The 22,394-nt window shown below is 56.8% G+C and overlaps 1 protein-coding gene across 1 annotated transcript; it reads right to left on the minus strand.

The window, feature by feature from the left end:
* Positions 1–19,067: 19,067 nt before the first annotated feature.
* LOC119246414 (PWWP domain-containing DNA repair factor 4-like) lies at positions 19,068–21,971 on the minus strand. The gene is made up of 2 exons (XM_037512778.1): positions 21,878–21,971; positions 19,068–21,265 (listed from the first exon to the last, which is right to left on the minus strand). Exons 1-2 carry the CDS (start codon positions 21,969–21,971, stop codon positions 19,068–19,070), a joined length of 2,292 nt encoding a protein of 763 aa, XP_037368675.1.
* Between the last annotated feature and the right edge of the window lie 423 nt (positions 21,972–22,394).

Here is a 22,394-nt window from a genome sequence, read left to right on the forward strand (position 1 = left end):
GAGGAGCCCAGCAGCCCCGCGCCGCGTTTCCGGAGCCGCGGGAGCCGCCGGGGGTAGAGGGACGCGAGGCCCCGCCCCCCGCCCGGCCCCGCCCGGCCCGCCGGACGCGATTGGCCGGCGCGGGGGGCGGGGCCAGGGACGGGGCGGGCGCGGGGCGGGCGCGGGGGGCATGCGAGGGGAGGGGCGCAGGGGCGCGGGGGACGGGGGCGGGGGGCCTCCCAGGCGCGCGTCTGGCCGGAGCGGGTGGGCGATAACAGTGGCGAGTCACCACCGCCGTGGCGAGCCCTCGCGTGGCCAGTCGCTACGCAAAACCTGGCCGAAGCCCTGCCCTCGGGGTGCGCCCTGGCGCCGGGAGCGTCCGGGGGTGACAGTGCTGTGAGCGTGCACCCGCGGTGCGGGCCTGGGCGAAAGGGAAACGCACTGGCGTTCGCTTCAAAATCGCATGTCGCGCTAGATTGCAAGTGACAGCCACTTCCACGAACCCCCGAAGAGGCCGTTCCCGCCCTGCAGGGTGCTAAGCCCGCGGGTGCTCTCTGGACATCCCCGTTTCCCAACGAAGACGCCGACGAATGAGGATCAACGCAAACACACAGGGGTGATAGAATTCACGGAAAACATGGACAGGGCCGACGCTGAGGAGGGGCCCGTGGGGGACTGCAAGGAGGCGACGGTTCACCTGAAACTTGATGACAAGCGCGTGTCAGCTCTGTGAAGACGGCTGAAGTCCGCAGGGCAGAACAGCCGCTGGCAAAAGCAGCAGCAAGTGCAGGGATCCCTTGGCAGGCACAACTATGCAAAGCCCAGGATCCAAAGCAACGGTGCAGCTCTGGGCGGAGCGCCAAAGAGACGCGGGCCCGCTGGACGGGAATCTGGGCGCTGACATTGACGGGCGGACATGCTCGACATTTTCTCTTCATTTTTTCCCACTAATAACCATTTAATGCTTTATTAGTAACAATTATTACCGACGGCTTAGATATTCTTATACCAATGTTATACTACCAACTTTTCTTGCTTTCCACATTTACTCATGAAAACTTTGCAACATACGTATCAATGGAAATATTTGAACACACTTACCAATCAACAATATTCTACAATTAGCATTATACTATTCTGGCTTGATGCGCGCTCATCCTGATTTTATGGATGCATTTCAAACTGGAAGACATCAGCACATTCATGTCAAAACACTTTTTTATACATTACCATTAGATACACATCAGGACCTGCTTGCTGTTCTTTTTCGTTTAGGGGGGTAAAACTTACAGACAGTGAAATACACAAACCTTAACTGCCTCATATAGTGGCTTTTGACAAACGCATGCTCCAAGCACCTGTCAAGATACAGAACACTGTCACTGCCATCAGCTTCCTGTGCCCACTCCAGGTCGGCTCGTGCTCCAGTCCTGCTCTCTTCTAGTCTTTTCCACAATAGGTTACTTTTGCCTCTTTAACACCTTTGTATGAATGGGATCATGTAGTATGTGCTATTTTCGTGGGTTGATTCTTTCATTCAATATGATGGTTTTTAAAATTTATGTTGTTGAATGTGTTATTTATTCCTTTCTTCTGCTACTCAGTTGTATTACATTGTAGGAGATTATCAAATTGGTTTATTCATTCACCAGTTTATTATCTGGGCTGTTTCCATTTTGGAATGTTATAAATAAAACTACTCTGAACACTAGTGTATAAATTTATGTGCAGAGACACTTTCATTTTACTTTGGAAAGTACCTAGAAGAAACTGCCAGAATATCCTCCAGAGTGGTTGTACAATTTAAGGTCCCAACAGATACATATGAGAGTTCCTTTTCTTTCTCATGGTTCTCAACATTTTGGGTTGTCAGCCTTTATTTTTAGCCATTTAAGTGGGTGTGAAGTGGTATCTGGTGATTTTAATTACCTTCTCCCTGATGACTAATCATGTTGAATATGTTTTTATGTGCTCACTGGCCATTTCTGTCTTCCTTTGTAAAGTTTCTCTTTACTATGCCTATTTTTATGACGTTGTCTTTTTATTATTTACTTGTAGATGTTCTCTTGTAAAAATTAGATATTTCGAGGTGTATGTGACATACGATAACCTCCACATCTCTAAACTAGGCAATCTGATAAGGTTTGACATACATATAACAGGTGCATATACATCCACGAAACCAGCACATAATCAAGGGAATAAACACATCCATCTCCTTGTGTCCCTCGTGCCTCTCTCCTGTCTCTTTTTGGCCCCACATCCTCAAGAACCACCAACCTGCTTTCTGTCACTACAAGGTGGTCTGTATTTTCTAGATTTTTATATAAATGCAATCATATAAGTGCTCTTTTGTATCTGGCTTCTTTCACTCAACAAAATGACTTTGGATTCATCCATTTTATCGCATTCTCGGCAGTGCATTCCTTTCTATTGCTGAGTAGTATTCCATTGCATGAATGTACCATAATGGGTTTAGCCGTTCATCATTTGGTGAATATTTGGGTTGTTTACAAATTGGGGATATTGCAAATAAAGCTCCTATGGAAAGTCACGTACAAGTGTTTACATGGACATAAATTTCCTTTATTTGGGATAAATCCCAAGGAGGGTATGGCTGCATAATATAGCAGAGGAAATAATGGTCAACACAAAGTAAGACCACGTTCAGGCATACTGTAGTCAAAACTACTGAAAATCGAGGATGAAGAGAAACTCCTAAAAAGCAGTCTGTGCAAAACAAAGCATTGAATATAGGAGAGAATCAATGAGAATTTTCACTAGAAACAATGGAGGCCAGAAGACAGTGAAATTCAACTTTAAAGTGAATGAAAACAGGGGCCTCCCCTGGTGGCGCAGCGGTTGAGCGCTGGGCTGCGAAGCTGCCCGCAGCCTCTGCAGCGCTGCAGTGCCAGTTCGATCCCTGGCCGCCGGGCAAAGATCCCACATGGTGCGCAGACCTCTCCTGCCGCCCGCTGCTCCCCTCAGCAGTGTATTTTCATCCGTCTGCCTGTACTGTTCCCCGCTCTGGCTCTGGTGAACTCTCTTGCACCCCCCTCCCCCCTTGCTTCTGACTGTACCCAGTGCTTGTATAAATAAATAAATAAAATATTAAATAAAGTGAATGAAAACAAATACCTTTCATCCCAGAACAGTGTTCTCAGAGAACACATCCTTCAAGAATGAAGGTGAAATAAGGACCACTGCATTAAAAGAAATTCTAAAGAAGGTATTTCAATCTGAAGAAGCGTGATAGTAGAGGGGAACCTTAATCTTTGGTTATAGATGGTAAACATGTGGTTAAATAGTAAAGAATAGTTGACTATCTACCTAATATTATATATATGTATATATTTAATACACTCTGCATCAAAATGCCAGCAATATTTTATAAAGAATTGGACAAAAATATTGAAATTTATATGGAACCATAAAAGGCCTCAAATAGCTAAAGCAATCCTGAGAAAAATGGAGGGAAATAGAAGCATACATTACCTGACTTTAAACTATACAACAAAGCAACAGTAAGTTAAACAATATGGTATTGGCACAAAAATAGACACATGGATCAATGGAATAGAATTGAAAGCCCAGAAATAAATCCACTTACATATGGATACTTCATCAATGATAAAGCCGCCATGAGTATACAATGGGGAAAGGAGAGTCTCTCCAACAAATGGTGCTCTGAAAACTGGACACACATATATTAAAGAATGAAGTTGCATCACTCTCCAGCCACATGCACAAAAATAACCTCCAAATGGATTAGAGCCTTAGTTGGAACAACTGTAACAATACAATACATAGAAGAAAACATTAGCGATATCTTTTATGACATCAGTGATGAAGATTTTTTAGTCACTCAACCCCTATCACAAGGGAAATGAGCAAAAATAAACAATTGGAATTACCTCAGGTTAAAAAACCTTTACACAACAAAAGAAAATACAAGTCAATTAAAAAGACATGGTACAGAATAGTAGAAAATATTTACACACCTAACTGACAAAGGTTAATGATATCCGAAGAACTTATACACTTCGACAACAGAAACCAAAGAATAAGTGGGTAGCAGAACTGAACAGTTCACCGCAGAGTTGCTCCAGAAGGTCAGCAGCCATGGAAAGGCAGTCATCAGCGCTGCCACCATAGAGATGCAGGTTCGCGAGGTGTCATCTCACACCCACGAGAGCAGCACGTGTGAGAAGGACCCCAACAGCGGCGGGAGAGGACATGGAGGAGCAGCAGCTCTCCTGCGCTGCTGGCGGCAGTGGAAACTGGTGCAGACATTCTGGAAAGCGATCTGGATTGACCTTAGTAAACGAAACATGAAAATAGCATACCGCCTTTGGACATCTACGCAAAGAACACAAAATCACCAACTCACAAAATCATGTACTCTGCAATGTTTAATTGCAGCAAGAGGTACAATTGCTGGGACGTGAAAGCACAGCAAGCGCCCACTGAAGGAGGATTGGACGAAGATGACGTGGTCTGTGCACCTGACGGAATACTGTTGAGCCACGCAGAAAGGGGGAACAGTGCCATGGGAGCTAGAGGGGAGCGGAGGGAGTGAGGTGAAGCAGGCCGCGGTGAGAAGGCGAGCCCGGGGCCCCGCCACGCAGGGGTGCTTCATGGAGTCCAATGCCCGCCAAGAGCACCGGGCGTTCAGAAACAAAATGAGGATTCTGAAGTCAAAAGGAAGGAGGGAAGCAGAAAGGGCCAAGGAGGTAAGAGGGATGGTAATGGGGGGAAAGAAATGGCTGCTGGGAAATTCCTATTAAAAAGCGACATTACAGGAAAATGCCTTTCAGGACGAGTCCAAGGAAAGTCCGCCGGCAAATGAAACCCCACACATGAAAGGAGTCTCCTGCCGTCCATTTGCAGGTGTTGGGCACAGACTTTCAGTGACGCGCACAGGCCAGCCAGCTGTTAGGCGACTCTGGGCACCCACATGCGGGGGCAGAGCGGGAGGCGGGGGCGGGATGAGAGGGTTGGTGGGTACCAAGTCCCGGGTCTCTGCTTCGCTCTCACAGGCCACTGCTGCAGACTGCCACAGTCTGAGCCCCCCAGCCCCGAGGCACTCCCTCCCCCCAGGTCCAGGCTATGGCACTGGCGAGCCTGGGGGACTGGTGCAGGTGCATGGGCATGAAAGAGCAGTGCTCCCTGCTCCACCTGGGCATCCTGAGGACTGCGGAGGGGGGGACCTCCAGGAGCCCCTGCAGGATGCCCTGCGCAGGCCAGGGTTGCCTTGGCCGAGTTTGCTGATGGTTTAGACCTCAGTCGATCCCCAGGTAGATAGCAGGCAAAGAGGTTGCAGGACTGTGGTCTTCCTGCCCCAGGCCCCTGCTTCTGAGTCACAGGAGGCACCCACTGTCCCTGCGTGCCCCCAGAGGCAAGCAGTGGCTGGCAGGGCCGGAGAGGCAGGAGCCAGAGGTGAGGGGGGAGCTGCAGGTGTGGCAGGTGAGGGGGTTGCTGCAGATGCTGCAGGAAGTGCAGGAGAGGAAAGAGCTACAGGTATGACAGGAGTTGCAGGTGAGACAAGGACAAAAAACTGGGCAGGAGCTGCAGGGAGAAGGACGCTGCAGGGGAGGCGGGAACAGCAGGTAAGGAAGAAGCCTGGACCCAGCAATGGAGCCAGGCCCTGGAGCCTGTGCTGGAAAATGTGGCCTCCCTGGAGTGGAGGAACTTTCCAGGGTGGAAGAGCCAGGCCTTGGGGTATAGGAGCCCTGCGAGAGCTGGCTGGACCATGCCAATGGCACGCTGGACCTGGGGCGCCACATATCAGAGCAGGAGAGGAGGAGGCAGCTGGTGGAGAGCTGGGCGGCGCCGCACTGGCCTCCTGGCAGAGAAGCCCCACGTGGCCGCTCTGGCGCAGGTGCTTGGGGTCTGGGGGGGTGCTCGTGGCCTCACAGCTCGGGTGCCTCACCAGCTTCCAGCAGCCCAGGAGACTCTCCTTGCCTAGGTGATACGCCTGGAAGGCTGCGCGGTCGGCCATGAGAAGGGGCCATTCACCAGGCCATTGCTATCAGGTGCGGGCCTGGCAGGTGCTGGTGCAGGCGCGCTCCAGAGAGACACTGCAGAACCAGCTGACGAGGATGCGGCTGGAGAGGAGGCCGCCTGGCTGCCTGGGTGTGCTCAGGCTCCTCTGGGAGACTGAGGCTTCCAGGTGGCCCCGGCCAGGAGCCGGCACTTCCAACCGGAAGGAGGGGCCAGAGCAGACAGTGGACACCCAGTGGTGGCCTGGGCAGCTCCAGCCCACGGAGACGGCGCCCAAGCTGGCCCAGACCTCAGAGATGCTGCCCCAGAGGCCCCGGCCCATGGGGTGGTCACCCCGGCACTTCCACCATGACCAGGTAATCCACAGCCTGCTCCACAGTCACCCAAGAGGCCACGGAGGCAGTTCCTGTCACTGCCAGCGCTGGTGAGGCTGCTCCTAACTCCCAGGATGCCCAGACAGCAGCCCCTTCCCCCAAGGAGAGCAGCAAGGCCGGTGCTGCCACCCAGGAAGATGAAGACACTCCTGTCCCTGCATGCCTGGGTGGGGCAGCACCCTCAGAGGCCCCCAGGGGCCCCACTCAGGGCCAGATAGGTAGCCCAGGAGGGCCCAGGAGGGCCCAGGAGGCCCTGGCTGCGAGCCAGCGGGTCTCGCCCAGGCAGGGGCCCAGGAGGCCGAGGAGCCCCCAGAGGAGGGTCTCAAGCCCACCCCGGAGGAGTGGGGGGCCGGGGCTGGGGCTGGGGGCCCAGCCATCCCGAGTCCTCCTCGGGAAAATAGGCTCAGGGGGTCTGGGTGGGGCCTCCTGTCCTCTGGGGCAGCAGAGTCCCCCCCTTTCTGGGGAGCAGGGCCCAGCCCCCACCGAGCCCAGGGGACCCTCACCTCCCCGGGGGCCCTGGCCACAGCCGCCAGCCCTCCCTGGTGATGAGATGACGGCGTTTGATGCCAGCGGGGCGGCCAGAGGGGCCTCTCGCCCTCCCGCTCCAGGCCCGCCCCAGCGGCTCCGCGCCCAGCCCAGCCCCCAACCCCGCCACCGGGGCAGCTGGCCCGGGAGCACCCGAGGACCTCGGCCGCCCCGCTTGTCTGGGGGACGAGTGGGCCCTCTCGAGGCTGCGGGCCAGCTGGGGCTCTGGAGGCGGGGCGGGCACCCCCCCCCCCCCCGCTCGCCCCGGGGGCAGCCGCTCGGTGTTGGGCAAGCCCACCTGTGTCTCTGGGGCCCCACGGAGACCCGGGCGTGCTAAGTGAACCCGCCCCCGTGCACACATGGCTCCTGTGCAGGGCCCGGCGCGGCTGGGGACCCCGGCGGGTGTCCGCCTGCCGGGGCAGCCGCCCCCCGGGCCGGGCTCGTGCCAGCCGGGCTCCCCCTCCGCCCAGCGTCCCGAGGGCGACCCCCGCTTTCCCGCTGTAGGCTCGGGCTGACGGCTGCCTGTCCTTGCGCAGAGGCGTGTGCGCTGCCAGCTGGCCCGGCCCGGCCCGGCCGCGGGAGACGGCGGGAAGGAAGGCGGGCCGGGGGTGGCCGGCGCCCACGCTGCCCCGGAAGGGGCCTGGGCTCTGCCGCGCCGCCCTCTTCTTGCTTGTCCCTCGGTTTCCCGGGCCGGGGGTCCCCGCTGTGCTTCCTCTCCAGCGCGCCCTGACTGTCCCGCGGGGGCCCAGGGCACGGTCCCGCCCCGGCGTGGCGGCCGGACGGGATGGGCCGTCCCGGCAGGAGGCTGGTCCTGGGCCCGGGAAGGGAGGCTGTGGCGGAGGCCCGCAGGGCGGGGGCCGCCGAGCCACCTCCTCGGGGACCCCAGGACGACACGGGGCCGCACCTGTGCACGTCCTGGCCCTTAGGAGCTCTCTGTGTGTCATTCCTCCCTGCAGCGGTTGCAGCGGGCGTTTCTCTTCAATACATTCATGGAATGTTTCTCTGAGTCTCGCGTCTGCTGCGGGCGACTGCGGGCAGGGGTGCTCCTGGAGAAGGGGGTTATGGGAGGCAACAGAGGCACTATTAGGGCCAGGCTTCTGTGGGCCCTTATTTGGACACAGGTTGTGTGTGCTGGGCCAGCAGCCCGTCAGCTGCCCTGATCCTGGGCCTGCCTGTCTCACTCATAGGCTCCACAGTCGCAGTGCAAATTCTGGGCCCGGGCCCACTCCCCTCCCCAGAAGGGGGATTGGTGGGAGGGAGGGATGGAGGGAAAGAGAGAGGCGAGGTGTGGAGGAAGACCTGGGAGCGAGGCCAGCATCAGCCTGCTGCCCTGCGGAGCCCCAGGGTGTCAGGGGCCCTTGAAGGCCTACGATGAAACTGCTTCCCTTCCACCTGCGTTCCCTGCTCAGAACGTGGGTCAGCGGCACAGGGGTGTATGTGGGTGACTGATTGTTTGACTGGTTTCCAGTGAGGGGCCTGGCCATTTGGTGCTTCCCTTTCCAGAGCAGGAGGACAGGCCGTTGGGGGACATGGGGTGGGGTTTGCTGCCATCTGTTCACTGACTGTGGGTGGTGGTTGGCTGGGGCACCCCTGTGCTGCCCTCGGGCATATGGGGGGGGCATGTTCAAGGGGAGAGGTAGCCTGACAGAAGCGCTCCTGCCTCACAGCCTTTCAGGCTTTGCTCCCTCGGGGCTGGCTCTCCCTGTGGGGTCCTTGCACCTGTGCTGGGCATGTGGGTGTGGCTGGGGGGCGGCAACTAGGTTGACAGTGAATTCAGTCTGGGAAGCCACTGGGGCTTCTTGGAGGTGTGTTGTGACCAGAACCTCCTTAAAGGTCCACCCAGCGCTAAGGGGGGAGGGCTGGTGGAGAAAGTGTCCCTGTCCCACGGCAGAGGGCCCCATGTGCTAAGTTGGACATGGTGAGCGACAAGCGGGGGCCATGGGCAGGGAAGCCCAATGGCCCGGCTATGGGAAACTTTTTCCACAACAGTTTCAAGAGTTCTCTTGAAATCTGCTCTGGAAGAGTCTTCTGTGGGAAGTACGTGAGGGTGGGCCTCAGGGTAGGGGCTGGCTCAGTGGCCGCTGAGGATGCCACTGAAGTGACAAGTTGAAAGCCGCTCAGGCACCTTGAAAGGGCGCCCAGAGGAGTGCTCTGGTGGATGGGAACCGCAGTCTTGACAGAGCAGCCGAGACACAGCTCGTGTTCTGCTGTGGGCAGGCTCGGGCCCAACGGCCGAGCCTCCTGGGGTCCCCGCTGTGAGCATGTGGAGCCGTGTGGCTGGGGCAAGGAAGGGCATTTGTCAGTTGCCTTAGATTCTCCCCTGGGCCTGGGGTAATCCCAGGATTGCCAGCCACGAAGGCTGGGGAGTTTAAACCTGCTTTGCAGGCGGGGCTGGGGGCGGGGAACACTGAGAAGGTGGCCTAAGGAGCAAAGAGTGGTCTGGGGTAACAGCCAGCAAGAGAAGATTGGGGACCCCAGACTGAGAGCCACCTGGAACCGGGTTCTCCCCCGGAACCCCCCTCCCTTACACTGCAGCCATGGGAGCAGAGCTCCCTCCTCCGCTCCCACCCCCAGCCCCAGCCCGCAGAGGACGAACCATTCCCCACGTAACATCTTCATGCAAGCGGGGACAATAACACCCCGCAAGGAATCTGAAGTTCTGGCCTTGACATCCCCTTTAGTTTTTTCTTAGTGTTCAGGGGCACGGACGTCCTGACCGAACTCCACAAACAGATTTTATGCCCCCCCCACCCCAGCAAGGAGCTCTGAGACACCAGGGACTGCAAATCCCACAATGTCCCCACCTCCGAGGGGAGGGTGCTGGGAGCTGGGGGTGGAGTTAAGCTGCCGGGTTTGATAGAACCCGACCTGTGGGTCGTGGGGGTCCTGGGTTTTTCGCCGGCTTTCAGCTCTGCTATTGGGGTCCCAGCTCAGCGGAACTGGTAGGACGCAGTCACCAGTTTCTCTCTCTCTCTCGCTCTCCCCCTGAGTTAGTCCTTTCTTCACTTCCCCCTTTTTGTAAATAAACCCTTGTTACCCTCTGTGTGTGTCTGCAGTTGGTCTCATTCTAAGTCCCTTTAAGCCCGAGGGTGAGGACCCACGATCAGGTCACCCCATGTCACATTGGGGTTGCCCGTAACATTACCACGGGCCCAAATAGGGAACTGATTCTTTGATTTGAGTCCCATAATTTCAACTTTCGTCTCATTCCTTTGTCGTTTCTCTAACTCGCCGGGATTTATGGGCTGAATCGTGCCCCTCCCAGGGGCTGCGTCAGAGTCACAACTGCCAGTGCTCAGGACGGGGCTCTATTTGCAGCTGGGGCTGTAGAGACAATCACGCTAGGATGAGGTCATTAGGGTGGGCCTTGATCCCACCGGACCGGAGTCCCGATAAAGGAGGGAGCGCGGCCATATTCACACACACAGGGAGAACGTCCTGTGGAGGCGGGAGGGGTGCAGCCACGGCCAAGGAGCCGCTGGCAGCCAGGAGAGAGGCCTGGAGCAGAGCCATCTCAGCCTGGCCGACACCTTGATCTCGGACTCGTGCCCTCCAGAACCGGGAGGCTATAAATGGCTGTTGTTTAAGCCACGTAGTTTGTTTGTATTTTGTTGCAGCTGTCCTAGCGGACTAACACCATCCTTTTCTTTATCTCTGGCTGTTGTCAAGCTGGGCCCATAACTCCTTTTTGATATTTTTATGCCCTTCCCATAGACAAAGGAGGAGAACTAAAAAAATGAAGACAGGGAAATTGTAAGTACAAATATCTGACGCTTGTCCAGGCTTGCCCCTGAGACTTGCATCCGGCAGTGCCGTCACCGGCACCGGCACCGGCACTGTCGAGGAGGACAAACAGGCAATGGTCAGGGCAAAGGCGGAATCATCCCTCCCGGAGCCCGGCACACCCCCGCATGGCCCTCACTCCCGCCCATGGCCCCAGAGCAGCGTGCGAGCTCCGCGACAACACCGGGAGCTTCACAAACTTCTGGTCTCAGGAAACCTGTGCACTCCTCAAGTTTATTAAGGACCCCAAAGAGCTCTTGTTTATGCGGGCGACGTGTACCAACATTTACAGTATGAAAATTACAAGTGGGAAAATTTAAAAATACTTATTCATTCCAAGATGACGGCGATAAAGCAGCAATGTTGCTGTGAAGAAAACACTTGATGAACACGTGTGTACAGAGCAAGTGGCGGCCGCCCGGTCTGCCCTCCCATTTTCACATTTCCTGCTGCGGTAGCCTGGGGGGCTGCTCGCTGTGCTGGGGGAAGGGCAGGCAAAGGGCAGAAGCACCTTAGCATCACTACGAAAAGCCATTTGACCTTATGGACCCCTGCTCGCCAGGGCCTCAGGGACCCCCGGCCTCCCCGCTTCTCTTGCAGCGCTGCGGTGCATTCTCCCACTTTGTGGGTGCTGCGGCTTCGCTATGCGTCTCGTGCTGCCCAGGCCACGCTTAGCCCAGGCAGACATTTTATGCTGGGGGCTTCAGTCTTCCACCTTCTGTCTGACCTGTTTCTGCTTGGAGAGCAACTGGGAGCAGCGTGGGGGCCAATGGAAGGTCCGGGGTAAGAATGAAACAGTGTTTAGGCCAGCACAGTGGGGGCCTGAGACCGAGGCCGGATGGAGCAGAGCCATCACCGACAAGCCTTTCTGCGCTTACTGCTGACGTCAGAAGACAAGGACAAGGTCACTTCCGCTGGAACCCAGCAGCGCAGCGCAGTGCAGCACAGAAGTAGGAGCCCGGAGCCCTTCTGCTGCACCAGCGAGGGGGCGTGCCGGGTGTGGGGCGCTGCTTGCTGGGGGCCAGACTTAGGCCCACCTGGAGCTTTCCCTGGGGCCACCCAGGAAGAGGACATTGCGGAGGGGCAAAGAGCATGCCCAAAGCACTCAGGCAGGGCCTTATGGCCAGCATTGAGGGCATTGCTGGTTTGGTGCCAGCGCTGGGCGGTGAGATGAGGTGGGCACCTGAGAGCGCAGCATCAGCATTCCTGGGCATTTGCAGAAATGCAAACTCTCAGACCCATTCAGCTCCAGATGTTCTGGGAGGGGACCCCAGCGCTCTGACTTTCATGAAGCACTCCAAGTGGCTCTGGCAAGGAAGAAGTTCTAGAACCACTGCAACCCAGCACTGGGTTAAGAAGGAGGGTTTTGTGTGACTGGATTCTAAGCGCAGCTCCACCACTGAGGAGCCCATGACCCGGAGCAATACTCTGCACCTTTCTGAACTGCAGTTCACAGCAGCAGGAGCCAGTAGAAGCCCCAACAACTGCATTCGACCCCTGGGTGCATCCTACCGCTCTGCGGCTATGTTCTCAAAGTTGCCCGCGGTGCTGGAGTCTGTGGGGCAGGACAGTGGAACAGATGAACTTGCATTCTTGAACTAGTCATTCTTGTTTTCTAGAAGTTTTATTTTTGGATTTCCTTGTAGAGCAGATTCCAGAAGGAACTGAGATGGTCATCTCCTATGCTGGGAGCCATCTTCTCGCATGCTCCCCCACCCTGCATTCCACTCTCTTCACCCCGGGAGCCCATCTGCTGAGCAAACCCGCATTCACTGTATCTATTCTGAGACTTAGATTCTTGTGTCCTCTTAATCTCTGTAGGTGAGGGGCCCTGACCTTTCTTCCTTGCCTCCCAACAACAAGTTCTGCATTCTTCTGCCATCCCTCCTTCTCCTTGCTACCTTGTGTGGCCAGATGATGGGCGCAAGGATCGGGCACCGCCACTCACATTGTCTCACATCCGTACTTGTTGGGTGGAATTGCGCCTCTCCCCCCACTCACAAGTCAAAGCCCTCACCTCTCAGTGCCTCAGCATGTAAGCTGATTTTGAAATAGGGTCTTTGCTTATTTCATTGCCTAAGAGGAAAAAATAATCCCAAAAGACGGAGTTACTAAGGTGGCCCCAATCCAAGATGGCTGCCATCTTTATAACAGGGGACATTTGCACACAGAGATACACATAGAGGGAAGGTGATGTGAAGCCTGGCCTGAGGCATCCACCAGCTGATGTGACCGAGGCTGCCAGCGCCACCTGGAGCTGGAGGAGGCCCGGCCCCGGAGCGTTGGGAGGGAGCGGGCCCTGCCCGCACCGGCTCTCAGACTTCTGGGCCTCAAGACTGGACACATTCGCCGTCTGCTGCCCAAGCCACGCCATTTGTGGCACTTTGCTACAGCAGTGCCTGAAGCCTGACCCTCCGCCAGAGCACACCCACGTGGAAAGGAGCCGAGGCTCGGTAGGCAAGGGCCGGAGCCTCTTCCTTCAGGGACATGGGCAGCCGCACGCACACTTAGGTCGAGAAGAGCCTCCTGGCAGTCCCTAAGGGATACAGAAAAGAACCCCCAAAGGCTGACTCCCCTGTTCGTGTTTCCTCTGCCCTCTGTGAGTTCGGCACACCCTGGGTACCAGCCAGAGCCCTCGTCACAGTGGGCAGGGAGCTTGGTTCAAACGAAGCAGCACACATTTTAAAGGTCTTTTAAAATCACCTCCCCGCTCTGTGAGACAGGACAAATGCAGTTGCTTCAAGCACTGGTGGGAGCGCTTCTCCTAGAGGACCAGGTAGTGCGTGTCTCCTGTCCCAGTCACCACACTGCTGCCGTGGCAGGAAGCAGCCCTCAACTACACTCTCAGTTTCCAGACAGGTCTGTCGTCACGACAAAGATGAGAACGCTCTGCTTGAACGATTCTCTCAGAAGCAGCTCCCCACCCCATATGGGGGTGGGCCGGCACACCGCGAGGCCTACCAGACTGAGGCACCTTGGCAGGACCTGTGCCAAGCCTTTCTTTATGTAAAATCTATTCTCCTCAGTTCTCGCATCGAATCGCGGAATCAAAAGCATGTCTCTTCACAAAAAGATCTTGTTCTGTCTTCTTTTGCATCAATCCTGCCTCGGGACTGAGCCCAGTCCATCTTTCCGCCTGTCCTGTCTGCAGCAGGCCCCGCGCCAGCCTCTCCTTAGCCAGCCCGGAGGACCCACTACTGCCAACTGGAAACTTTCAATGAGGCGCCACCCGCTAACAATAGGACGCTGCCACCTTATCACCCTTCTTGCACCAAGATACAGGAGCGCAGCCTAGGCCTGTGGAGAGGAGGGAGACTCTGGCCTTCTTTCCCGGAAACTGGCAGATCCCTATCCCGAGTGAGGGGGCCAATGGCCACAGGGCTGGTTTGCCCCCCACCTGAAGATGCTAGCAAAGAGGTAGCCTGGCAGCGCAGGACTCGCTGCCACTGACAGATGCCACCAGGGCCACACCTTTTTCTTTTCTCTTGTTTTTAATAAAACCTCCCTTTCATTCTATGTATGTATTGTTGCTTTTTCGGTTATTCTGGAGCACTCTGAAAGTCGAGGTGGGATGGAATGATGCCTATTTGTCGCATGAACTAGGCTAACAACTAGAAATAGGATCACTGTCGTAAACGTGTCTTTCTAAACGCTATGAGTATCTTGTTTTTAACCTGAAAAAAAAGTTTCAATGTGATTTGTTTAGATTCAACTCTGCATTCTTTTTTTTTTTTTAATGATTTATTTATTTCTACAAGAACTAGGGGAGGGTGAGAGAATTCACCAGAGACAGAGCAGGGAGCAAAACAGGCAGAAAGACCAAAAACACTGCTGAGGGGAGCAGTGGGTGAGACAGGAGGGGTCCCGCACCATGTGGGTATCTCCCTGGCCGGCTGGGAATCGAACCCAAGCCGCATAGGCTGTGGACAGCTTCACAGCGATGCGCTCAATCCGTTGCACCACCGGGGAAGCCCAACTCTGCATTTTTTTTAATTAATTATTTATACAAGCACCGGATACAGTCAGAAGCGCGGGAGGGTGAGAGAATTCACCAGAGCCAGAGCGGGGAACAGAACAGGCAGACTGACGAAATACACTGCTGAGGGGAGCAGCGGGCGGCAGGAGAGGTCTGCGCACCATGTGGGACCCTCACCGGTGGCCGGGATCAAACCGGTGCTGCAGAGGCTGTGGGCAGCTTCACAGCCCAGCGCTCAACCGCTGTGCCAGCAGGGGAGGCCCTGCATTCTTAATCCTTTTATCAAATTCCCTTCCACACACATGTGTGTGTTTTGAACAATGTCCTATCTGTCCCTATTCACAGGATCAAGGTCAGAGCTGAATTCAATCAGTGTATTATCAGTTGACAATCTTGACCTCACCAAAAGTCCTGCATTGTTCACTTATATGTGAACACCCTACACACCACCCACAGGTGAATTAAGTGACCTTGAATTTAATCCTTTCACGGGTTATTTCCTACTGTCACTAAAAGGACCCTTCTGACCATGTGTGCGCTTCCCTTGAGGTGGTGGAAAGTCGCTTGCCAGGAGCTCCACAGATAGCTTCACTGGCATACAGCCACACTGTCAATTCCAGCAGATTTTGCCCTCTGGCCCTTTCCAGAAAGAGCTTGCCACCCCTACCCTCTACTCACTCAGCCTCTTCTTGTCTGTAAGCTGTTCTCCCTGCCTGCAACCCCACTTTCTTGGCCTGGGTAACTGTCATCCATGAGGTCCATCTTAGTTTAGAGTCCCCACTGGAAGTCTTCCCCTGCCTCCTGTCTAGCCAGGGGGCTGTCCTCATCTCCTCTGAGCCCTTCAGGTAATCAGTCTTCCAAGACCTTTGAACACAACCACAGTAGTCTTTGCACATCCTCATTTCACAGTATGATCAGTTGCTCATCCATCTCGACCCCAGACCTGAAATAAATTATTTCCCTAAGGAACTCTGTTTTTATTGTTGTTATTGTTTTTTCATTTCATTTTAGGTGAGAAATGTAATTTCGAGGACAATTTAGGTGCCAGGAATTATATACACATATGCTAAAGGGAAAGCAGCTCATAGTTCAGAGAGATAATGTCCATTCATAAACATAAAGTAGATCATAGTTTGTAGTGGTTTTCATTCATATTCAAGGCCACAGGGTAAGTTTTGTTAATCTCTTCTATTTTACATTATCCACACGCACGTACTAGAATATACACACTTCCTCATTTGTTTTATCTCACACTAGACATGAAACATGCACAAAAACCCTTGAGTAGTCAAATCAATAGACAAAGAAAAACAAAGCAAAGGCACCATACTTCTTGATTTCAAGTGTATTACAAAGCTGTAGTAATCCAAACAGTATGATGTTGGCATAAGAACAGACACATAACCCAAAGGAACAGAAGAGAGAGCCCAGAAATAAATGCACACACATACTGTCAACTGATTTTCAACAAGGAAGTGAAGAATACACAACAGGGAAACGACAGTCTCTTTGACAAGTGTTAAGAAAAATGATTATCTACTCACAAAAGAATTAAATTAGATCCTTTTCTTATGCCATACACAAAGATAAACTCTAAACGGATTAAAGACTTAAAAGATCTGAAACTATGAAACTCCTAGAAAAAAACACATGGGAAAAGCTTTATGACATTGGTGTTGACAGTCATTTTAAGGATATGACACTAATTGCATAGGCATCAAAAACAAGTGAACTATAATCAACTAAAAAAACTGCATAGCAGAGGGAGCAACAGAATGAAGTTAACCTACTGAAAGGGAGAAAATATTTTCCATCTAGATATCTGATAAGTGCTTAATCTTCAAATATATCATAACACCACAGTACTCAATAGTGAAAAAACAAGGAACTCAATTGAAAAATGGGTTAAGTACCTGGATAGACATTTTTCCAAAGAAGACAAACACATGGCCATCAAGTGCATGAAAAAGGTGCCCAACATCACTATCAGGAAATGTAAATCAGAACCAGGATGAGATGTCACTTTACACCTGTCAAAATGGCTTCTATCGGAAAACAAAAACAAATGACAAGTGTTGGTGAGAGTTTGAACTTGATGATGAACTTGGTTGGATATAAAATCCTTGACTGAGATTTTTTTCTATTTCATGATAATCATAACTTAGCTTCTGGTAGAAAACATTGTTGTTGAAAAATTTGAGGAAACACTAATTTTACCTCCATTGTACAATTATTCTTTTTGCCTAGAGAGCCAAAGAAAATTACCATAAATTCAACAATTTTATAGGCACATGTTCGGGTTTTGCTGTTTTGGAACATTTTACCAGGCTATGTGGTACACTCTTCCCTAGTCTTGAATCTTATTTTTTTTTCTGAGAAAATTTTCTTGATGTATACATTTTAATATTCATTCTCTTCCTTTGCTTTAGTTTTAATCTTTGGGGAAGCCTATTATACATATATTAGATTTTTTCCTATTATCTGTCTTCTGTATTTGTCCTTTTCTCTCAAATAGTTTCCATTTCCTCATCATTTTGTTTAAAAGCTTCCTTATTTCTCATAAGGCATTATGTTATATTTAGTCACTCCTAGGTTCTTTTTATTCCTAATTTCTGAAATTATAAAAGATACTTAAAATCATTTGTTATCTCTAATTCTTTCCTGAGTCTGTCATGTCATTTCTGAGGGTTTCTAACTCAAATTTATGTTGTTCTTTCATGTTGTGGGTCATTTTCTTAAAGCCTTTAATTTAATTTAAAATAAAGGAATAGTTTCATTTGCTTTGTGGTACATTTCTTTCTAAGATGCTTTCATGGTCTGGAGGGATATTACTCTGTTTCACACTCTTTTTTTTTTTATTTTAATAAGCGTGTGTGAGATTTTCCTTTGATAGTTCTCCTCTTCACTTGGTATTATACAGTTTTTCTGCTCTTGAAGGTGACCGGGAGAGCAGATATGTTAAAAATTCACATGTGAAGAGCGCCTCTTTTGCTGGTTTTTAGAACTGTTAAAAAGTTCAGCTTTGTTTTGAAATTTAGCAGTCCCCATGTAAGGTGGAGAGTACTCTTCTTAAAATCAAAATCTTAAAAATTTTCAGTCATTTGCCTAGCTATATAAATTTGGGGGTACCTCTTCTCACCTCCATATGTGCACATGGGGCTAACATGGGCACAGGAGTATTGGCAGAGGTGAGTGAAGCAAGTCAACTTTCTTTCTATGACTGCCTCAATTTGTTCTCCCTCATGTTTATCTGGAGCATCTCTTTTCTTTTCCCATATTGCTCCTGTCTTCCGTTATTTGTACGACATTCCAGGGCTTTCATTGCAGCAGAAACCATTGACGTGGCAGGGAGTTTTGAAGTTTCACTGGGTCGAGTGTGTCCCAAATCCTTCAGGCCCCCAGGGTGAAACCAAGCATCCCCTTGTCTCTCCTCAGGGACACTGTGGGCTCCGGGAGCACCGGCATTGACCCCCTTCCTGTCTAGAGGCTGAAGATGGGGCAGGGGCTGCCCCACCCAAACACACCGACCTGGCCGTGGGAGGGCAGCGCCGAGGCCAAGAAGGCCCGCCCGCAGGCGCGCGACCGCGGGGTGTGCTGAGCACAAGCTGAGGCGAAGGGCACCGGGCGGCCCGGGAAATCCCGAGCTAGCGTGTGCAGGATGTGGCCCCCGACCTGCCGCGGCCACGTCGGGGCAAGGGGGATGCGGAGACGCCAAGACAGGCTCAGCCCCGCGGGAGCTCAACCCAGCCCTCCAGAGCTGCCCGGGGAGCGGGGGCGTGGGGGCCAAGGAGGACGCGGGGGGCGAGGAGGAGGAGTGGGGGGAGAGGAGGAAGGAGGAGGAGGAGGCCGATCAAAGAGAGGAGGAGGGAGGGGGCGAGCAGGGAGCACGCGGTGCAGCCCCGCGGGTGCTTGGGGGGCGGGAGGGCTCGGGTCAGCACGCGGGGGGCCTCCCTGTCAGGCTCGTAGCCCGAGGGCAGACGACGGCCCTTCCTGCAGGCCCGGCAGACAAACCCACGCGCAGCCAGAAGCGAAGCGTCTGGTGTTTATTTTCGGGCGGGGCCTCTGACACGGGTGCCAACACTCCAAGGCCACGGGCTCGCAGCCCTCCTGGAGACGCGCGGCCCTCGCGCCGGGAGGACGGCGGACCCGGCCCAGCGAGGCCCGTCACCCGCGGCCCGACGGGACGGCCAGGCGGCCCGCGGGGCTCGGGCGGCCGTGCGGCTCCCCGGGCGGCCTCGACGCCGACAGAGCCCGCGGGAGCTGGCCCGCGGACGAGCGCCGCACCGAGGGGCTTGCTTTGAGGGCGACGGCTGCTTCTTGGGGGGCAGATGCGTGCCAGGCTGCCCGCTCCCCGCGCGAAAGGATGGGACTGGCGGGGAGGGGCGGGGGGCGGGGGCGGGGGGGGCCGGGGCCCGGGCCGGGCGGGGTCACTGGGCGAGCTCGGGCCGCGCGGCTGCCCTCTTCCTCACTTGCTTCAGGATGTCCTTGTCGAACAGCTCCTTCTCCCGGCGCCGCACGGGCGGCCCCCGCAGGTACTTCTCCTCCGCCGCCTTGTAGTCGAGCCCGTCGAGGGCGGCGATGGCGCAGATGACGGCCTCCGGCAGCAGGACCTCCAGCACGAAGCTCACCCGGTCGTCCCTCAGGGCCAGCACCCGCCTGTCCACGTGCGGGTAGATGTCTTGCAGGTGCCCGACCACGGCGTCCAGCTGGTCCTCGTCCTCCAGGTAGGTCTCCACGCAGATGACGTACCTGGTGGAGCTCAGGAAGGACTCCAGCCAGCGGGACGGCCTCCTGCCCGTGACGACGTCCAGGAGGTGGCGGTCGGCCCCCTTGCGCCTCACGATGAAGTCCACCAGCTTCTGGTTGGCCCGGTCCCGGGCGGCCTTCATGCGGTCGGGCAGCAGCTTCTTGCGGGCCGTCTTGGCGCCGGGGGCGGCGGCGGCTCCGTCGTTGTCGTCGTCGTCGTCGGAGTCCTCCAGGTCGGCGTAGTCCACCTTGGGGAAGTCCACCCGCAGCTCGCCCTCCTGGACGGCTCTCCTCACCGGGTAGCTGGCGTCGGCCGCGTAGTAGTCCAGGAAGGAGCCCGCGAAGGCCCTGCGGCCCAGCCCCTCCCTGTAGTGGGCGATCAGCGCGAGGCACCAGTCCAGGCTGAGCGGGTAGCCCTTCCTGGCTCTGCGCACCAGCGTGTCTTTCTCGCCGCACTCCAGGTGCCGGAGCCTGCGGAGGGGCACGGGGATGCCGCTCTTGCCGCGGCGCATGTCCGCCCGGATCAGGAGCACCCTGGCCGTCTGCTTGGCCTCGTCGACGCTCTGCACCACCGCGGGCCAGAACGGGTGGTGCTGAAATTTGAACCAGACCATGGTCCCTCTTTCGATGGGCCGCGGCTGCGGCGGGGAGGCCGGGCGCGGGGGGCCACGGCCGTGGCCGCCCGGGGCGCGGGTGCGGGTGGGGCGCGCGGCCGCTGAGGCCCCCGGAGGCGGCAGTCCCGGGGGAGCGGCGCCCAGCCCTGGGCCTCGCAGCCTCCGCCTTCTGTTTGCCAGGCGCAGGGACCGGCGCGGCGCGGGGCCGGGCGGCGTGCCCGGGGAGGAGGCGGCGGCGTGGCCCTGCTGGGCGGCCCCGGCCCCGGGGTCCTCCGAGGAGCTGGGGCCTCCGGAGGGGCCGGCCGGCGCCTTGGCCTCTTCTTCCAGAGCCGGGGGCGCAGCGGCCAGACGCCCCGGACGCGGGCACTGGAGGCCGCCCGGGCTTTTCTGCTTGGCTGTGCGATGCAGGGGCAGAGCTCCCGGGGGGTGCCCCTGCCCGCTGGCCCCTGGGCGGGGCCGGGCGCCCGCCAGCGAAGCGACACCTGGGCGCACGCCCGACCTCTGCGAAGGCCGCGTGCGCCCCTCCCTGGGCCCCGGACCGGCCTTCCTGCGCACCGGGGGGGCTCTGTGGCCTCCGCCCCTGACCTCCTTGCCGCCAGAACGCCGCCCCGACGGCCCCCTGGGCTCTTGCCTGGCCCCTGCCCTCCGCGGCCGGTCCCCGGGCCGCTGGCGAGGCTGTCTGCGGGCTGGCCGCGCTGGTCCCTTCGGAGGCAGCCCCCCGGCCTCCGGGCTCTGCCTGGCTCCCGCCGGACCCCCGGGCAGCGCCTCCTTCAGGATGTCCTGGGCCACCGCGAGGGCGCCGCAGTAGGCCCCGTCCTCGCCTGCTGGGACACCCTGCTGGCACTGGGCCAGCAGCAAGTTGGTGACGGAAGCCATTTGAGAGGCGCTGAGGATCTGGACGTCGCGGCTGTCCGCCCGAATTCTCTCATCCACCGACAGGATCTGCACTTGGAGAGAAGGCGCCGCGGCCCTGTTCCTCCTGGGCGCCGCGGCCCCGCCTCCGGACAAAACCCTTGCTGGCCAGTAGCGGCCTCTCCAGGGGCACAGGACATACTGGGCCTGCGCGGTCGCCTGACTGGGCTCTGGCGGGGCCGGGCCCTCCGCGGCGGTGGCCGCGGGGCGCTCCCGAGGCAGCGTTCTGGCCGACGCCCTCCTCGGCCGGGCCCGCCGGGCTGGGCTGCAGCTTGAGCGGCAGGTCCTCCCCGCCCGGCTCCTCCGGCGACGCTGGACCCCGAGTCTCCAAGCGACAGAACCGGAGGGCGGTTCTGAGGGCAGGAAAGGACAGGACGAAAGACTCAGGGACCCGCCCCCCGTGCGAGGAGACGACAGTCGGGGTCTGGGAATCGTGAGGCGGGGGACAGACAACGAGGGGAGGCGCCGAGCAGGCTGGGCAGACCCGTTCTCGGGGGCCGGGCGTGGGCGCCCCTTTGAGAGCTGGCTCCCACCTCTGCACGGCCCCCCCCCTCCCCCCCCCCCCCCCCCCCCCCCCGCCGCCCGCCCGTGCCCTCTGGCGCCCGGGGGCTCCACCTAGGGGACCGCATCGGCGTCTCTCTTCTGGGGTGCTCTGTGCCATCCCGTCAGCCTGGCAGCCAGCGGGTCTGGGCCCGGGGGTGCCGGCGGTCGGCTCGGGTCGGGCTCCAGAGCCTGAAGAGGAGGCGGAGGCGCGGGAAGCTCGTGCCGGGGCTGCAGGCCTCAGCCTCCCAGGGCTCGCGGGCGCGGCTCACGGCCGCCGCTGCCACCGCCCACGTCCCCGCCTGTGGTGGTCGCGAGGTTTCTCCCCCCGCCCACATCTGCAAAGCCCTGGCAAGGAGAGGGAGCCAGACCGCCCCACCCCAAATGTCGGCCCCGCGGGACTGCGGGCGCCGGGGGAGCCTCACCTGACGGCCCGGGGCTCCTGGGACGGGCGTGTGCTTCTGGCAGCCGGATGCCTGGCCTCTCCGCCCGCCACCGCTTGGCGGGCGCACCCCTCATCTCGCTCCACGCTTCTGGAGCGTCCGGGCCCCGCCGGGGTCCAGGGGTGCCAATGCTGACCCCGCACCGGTGCGCCCCGAAGGAGAATCTGGAAACCCAAGAGCAGAGGGGAGATTACTGAGCCAGTGATCTGCGGCCCGTGTTCTCATCTCCTGCCCCCGCCCCCCGCCACTCCAGAACGCGCCCCGTCCGCGCCCAGCAAGGCCGGCAACCTCCTCCCCGCGTGGGAGTCCTCTCTGCCTCCTCCCGCCCGTTCCAGGGCTCTCCACGCTGCCCGGACACCTGTTCTGACGCGCATGCAGCGTGTCGCGGGCAAGGTGTTGTTTCACCTGGCGTCTGAGACGCGCCTCCCTGGCCGCACCGCGGAACACCTGCTAGGAGCCTGTCCGGGAGCTGTGAGCCGGCTACCCAGCCGGTCAGCGC

Source organism: Talpa occidentalis, unplaced genomic scaffold (genome assembly GCF_014898055.3).
Source record: "Talpa occidentalis isolate TD23 unplaced genomic scaffold, MPIMG_talOcc4v2.1 talOcc4.15, whole genome shotgun sequence".
NCBI lineage: Eukaryota > Metazoa > Chordata > Mammalia > Eulipotyphla > Talpidae > Talpa > Talpa occidentalis.

Coding starts and splice junctions, on each gene's coding strand:
- LOC119246414 (XM_037512778.1), bottom strand. CDS start 21,971: ATGAGGGGTGCGCCCGCCAAGCGGTGGCGGGCGGAGAGGCCAGGCATC. Junction 21,266..21,877: donor CAGGAGCCCCGGGCCGTCAG/GTGAGGCTCCCC, acceptor TCCTGCCCTCAG/AACCGCCCTCCGGTTCTGTC.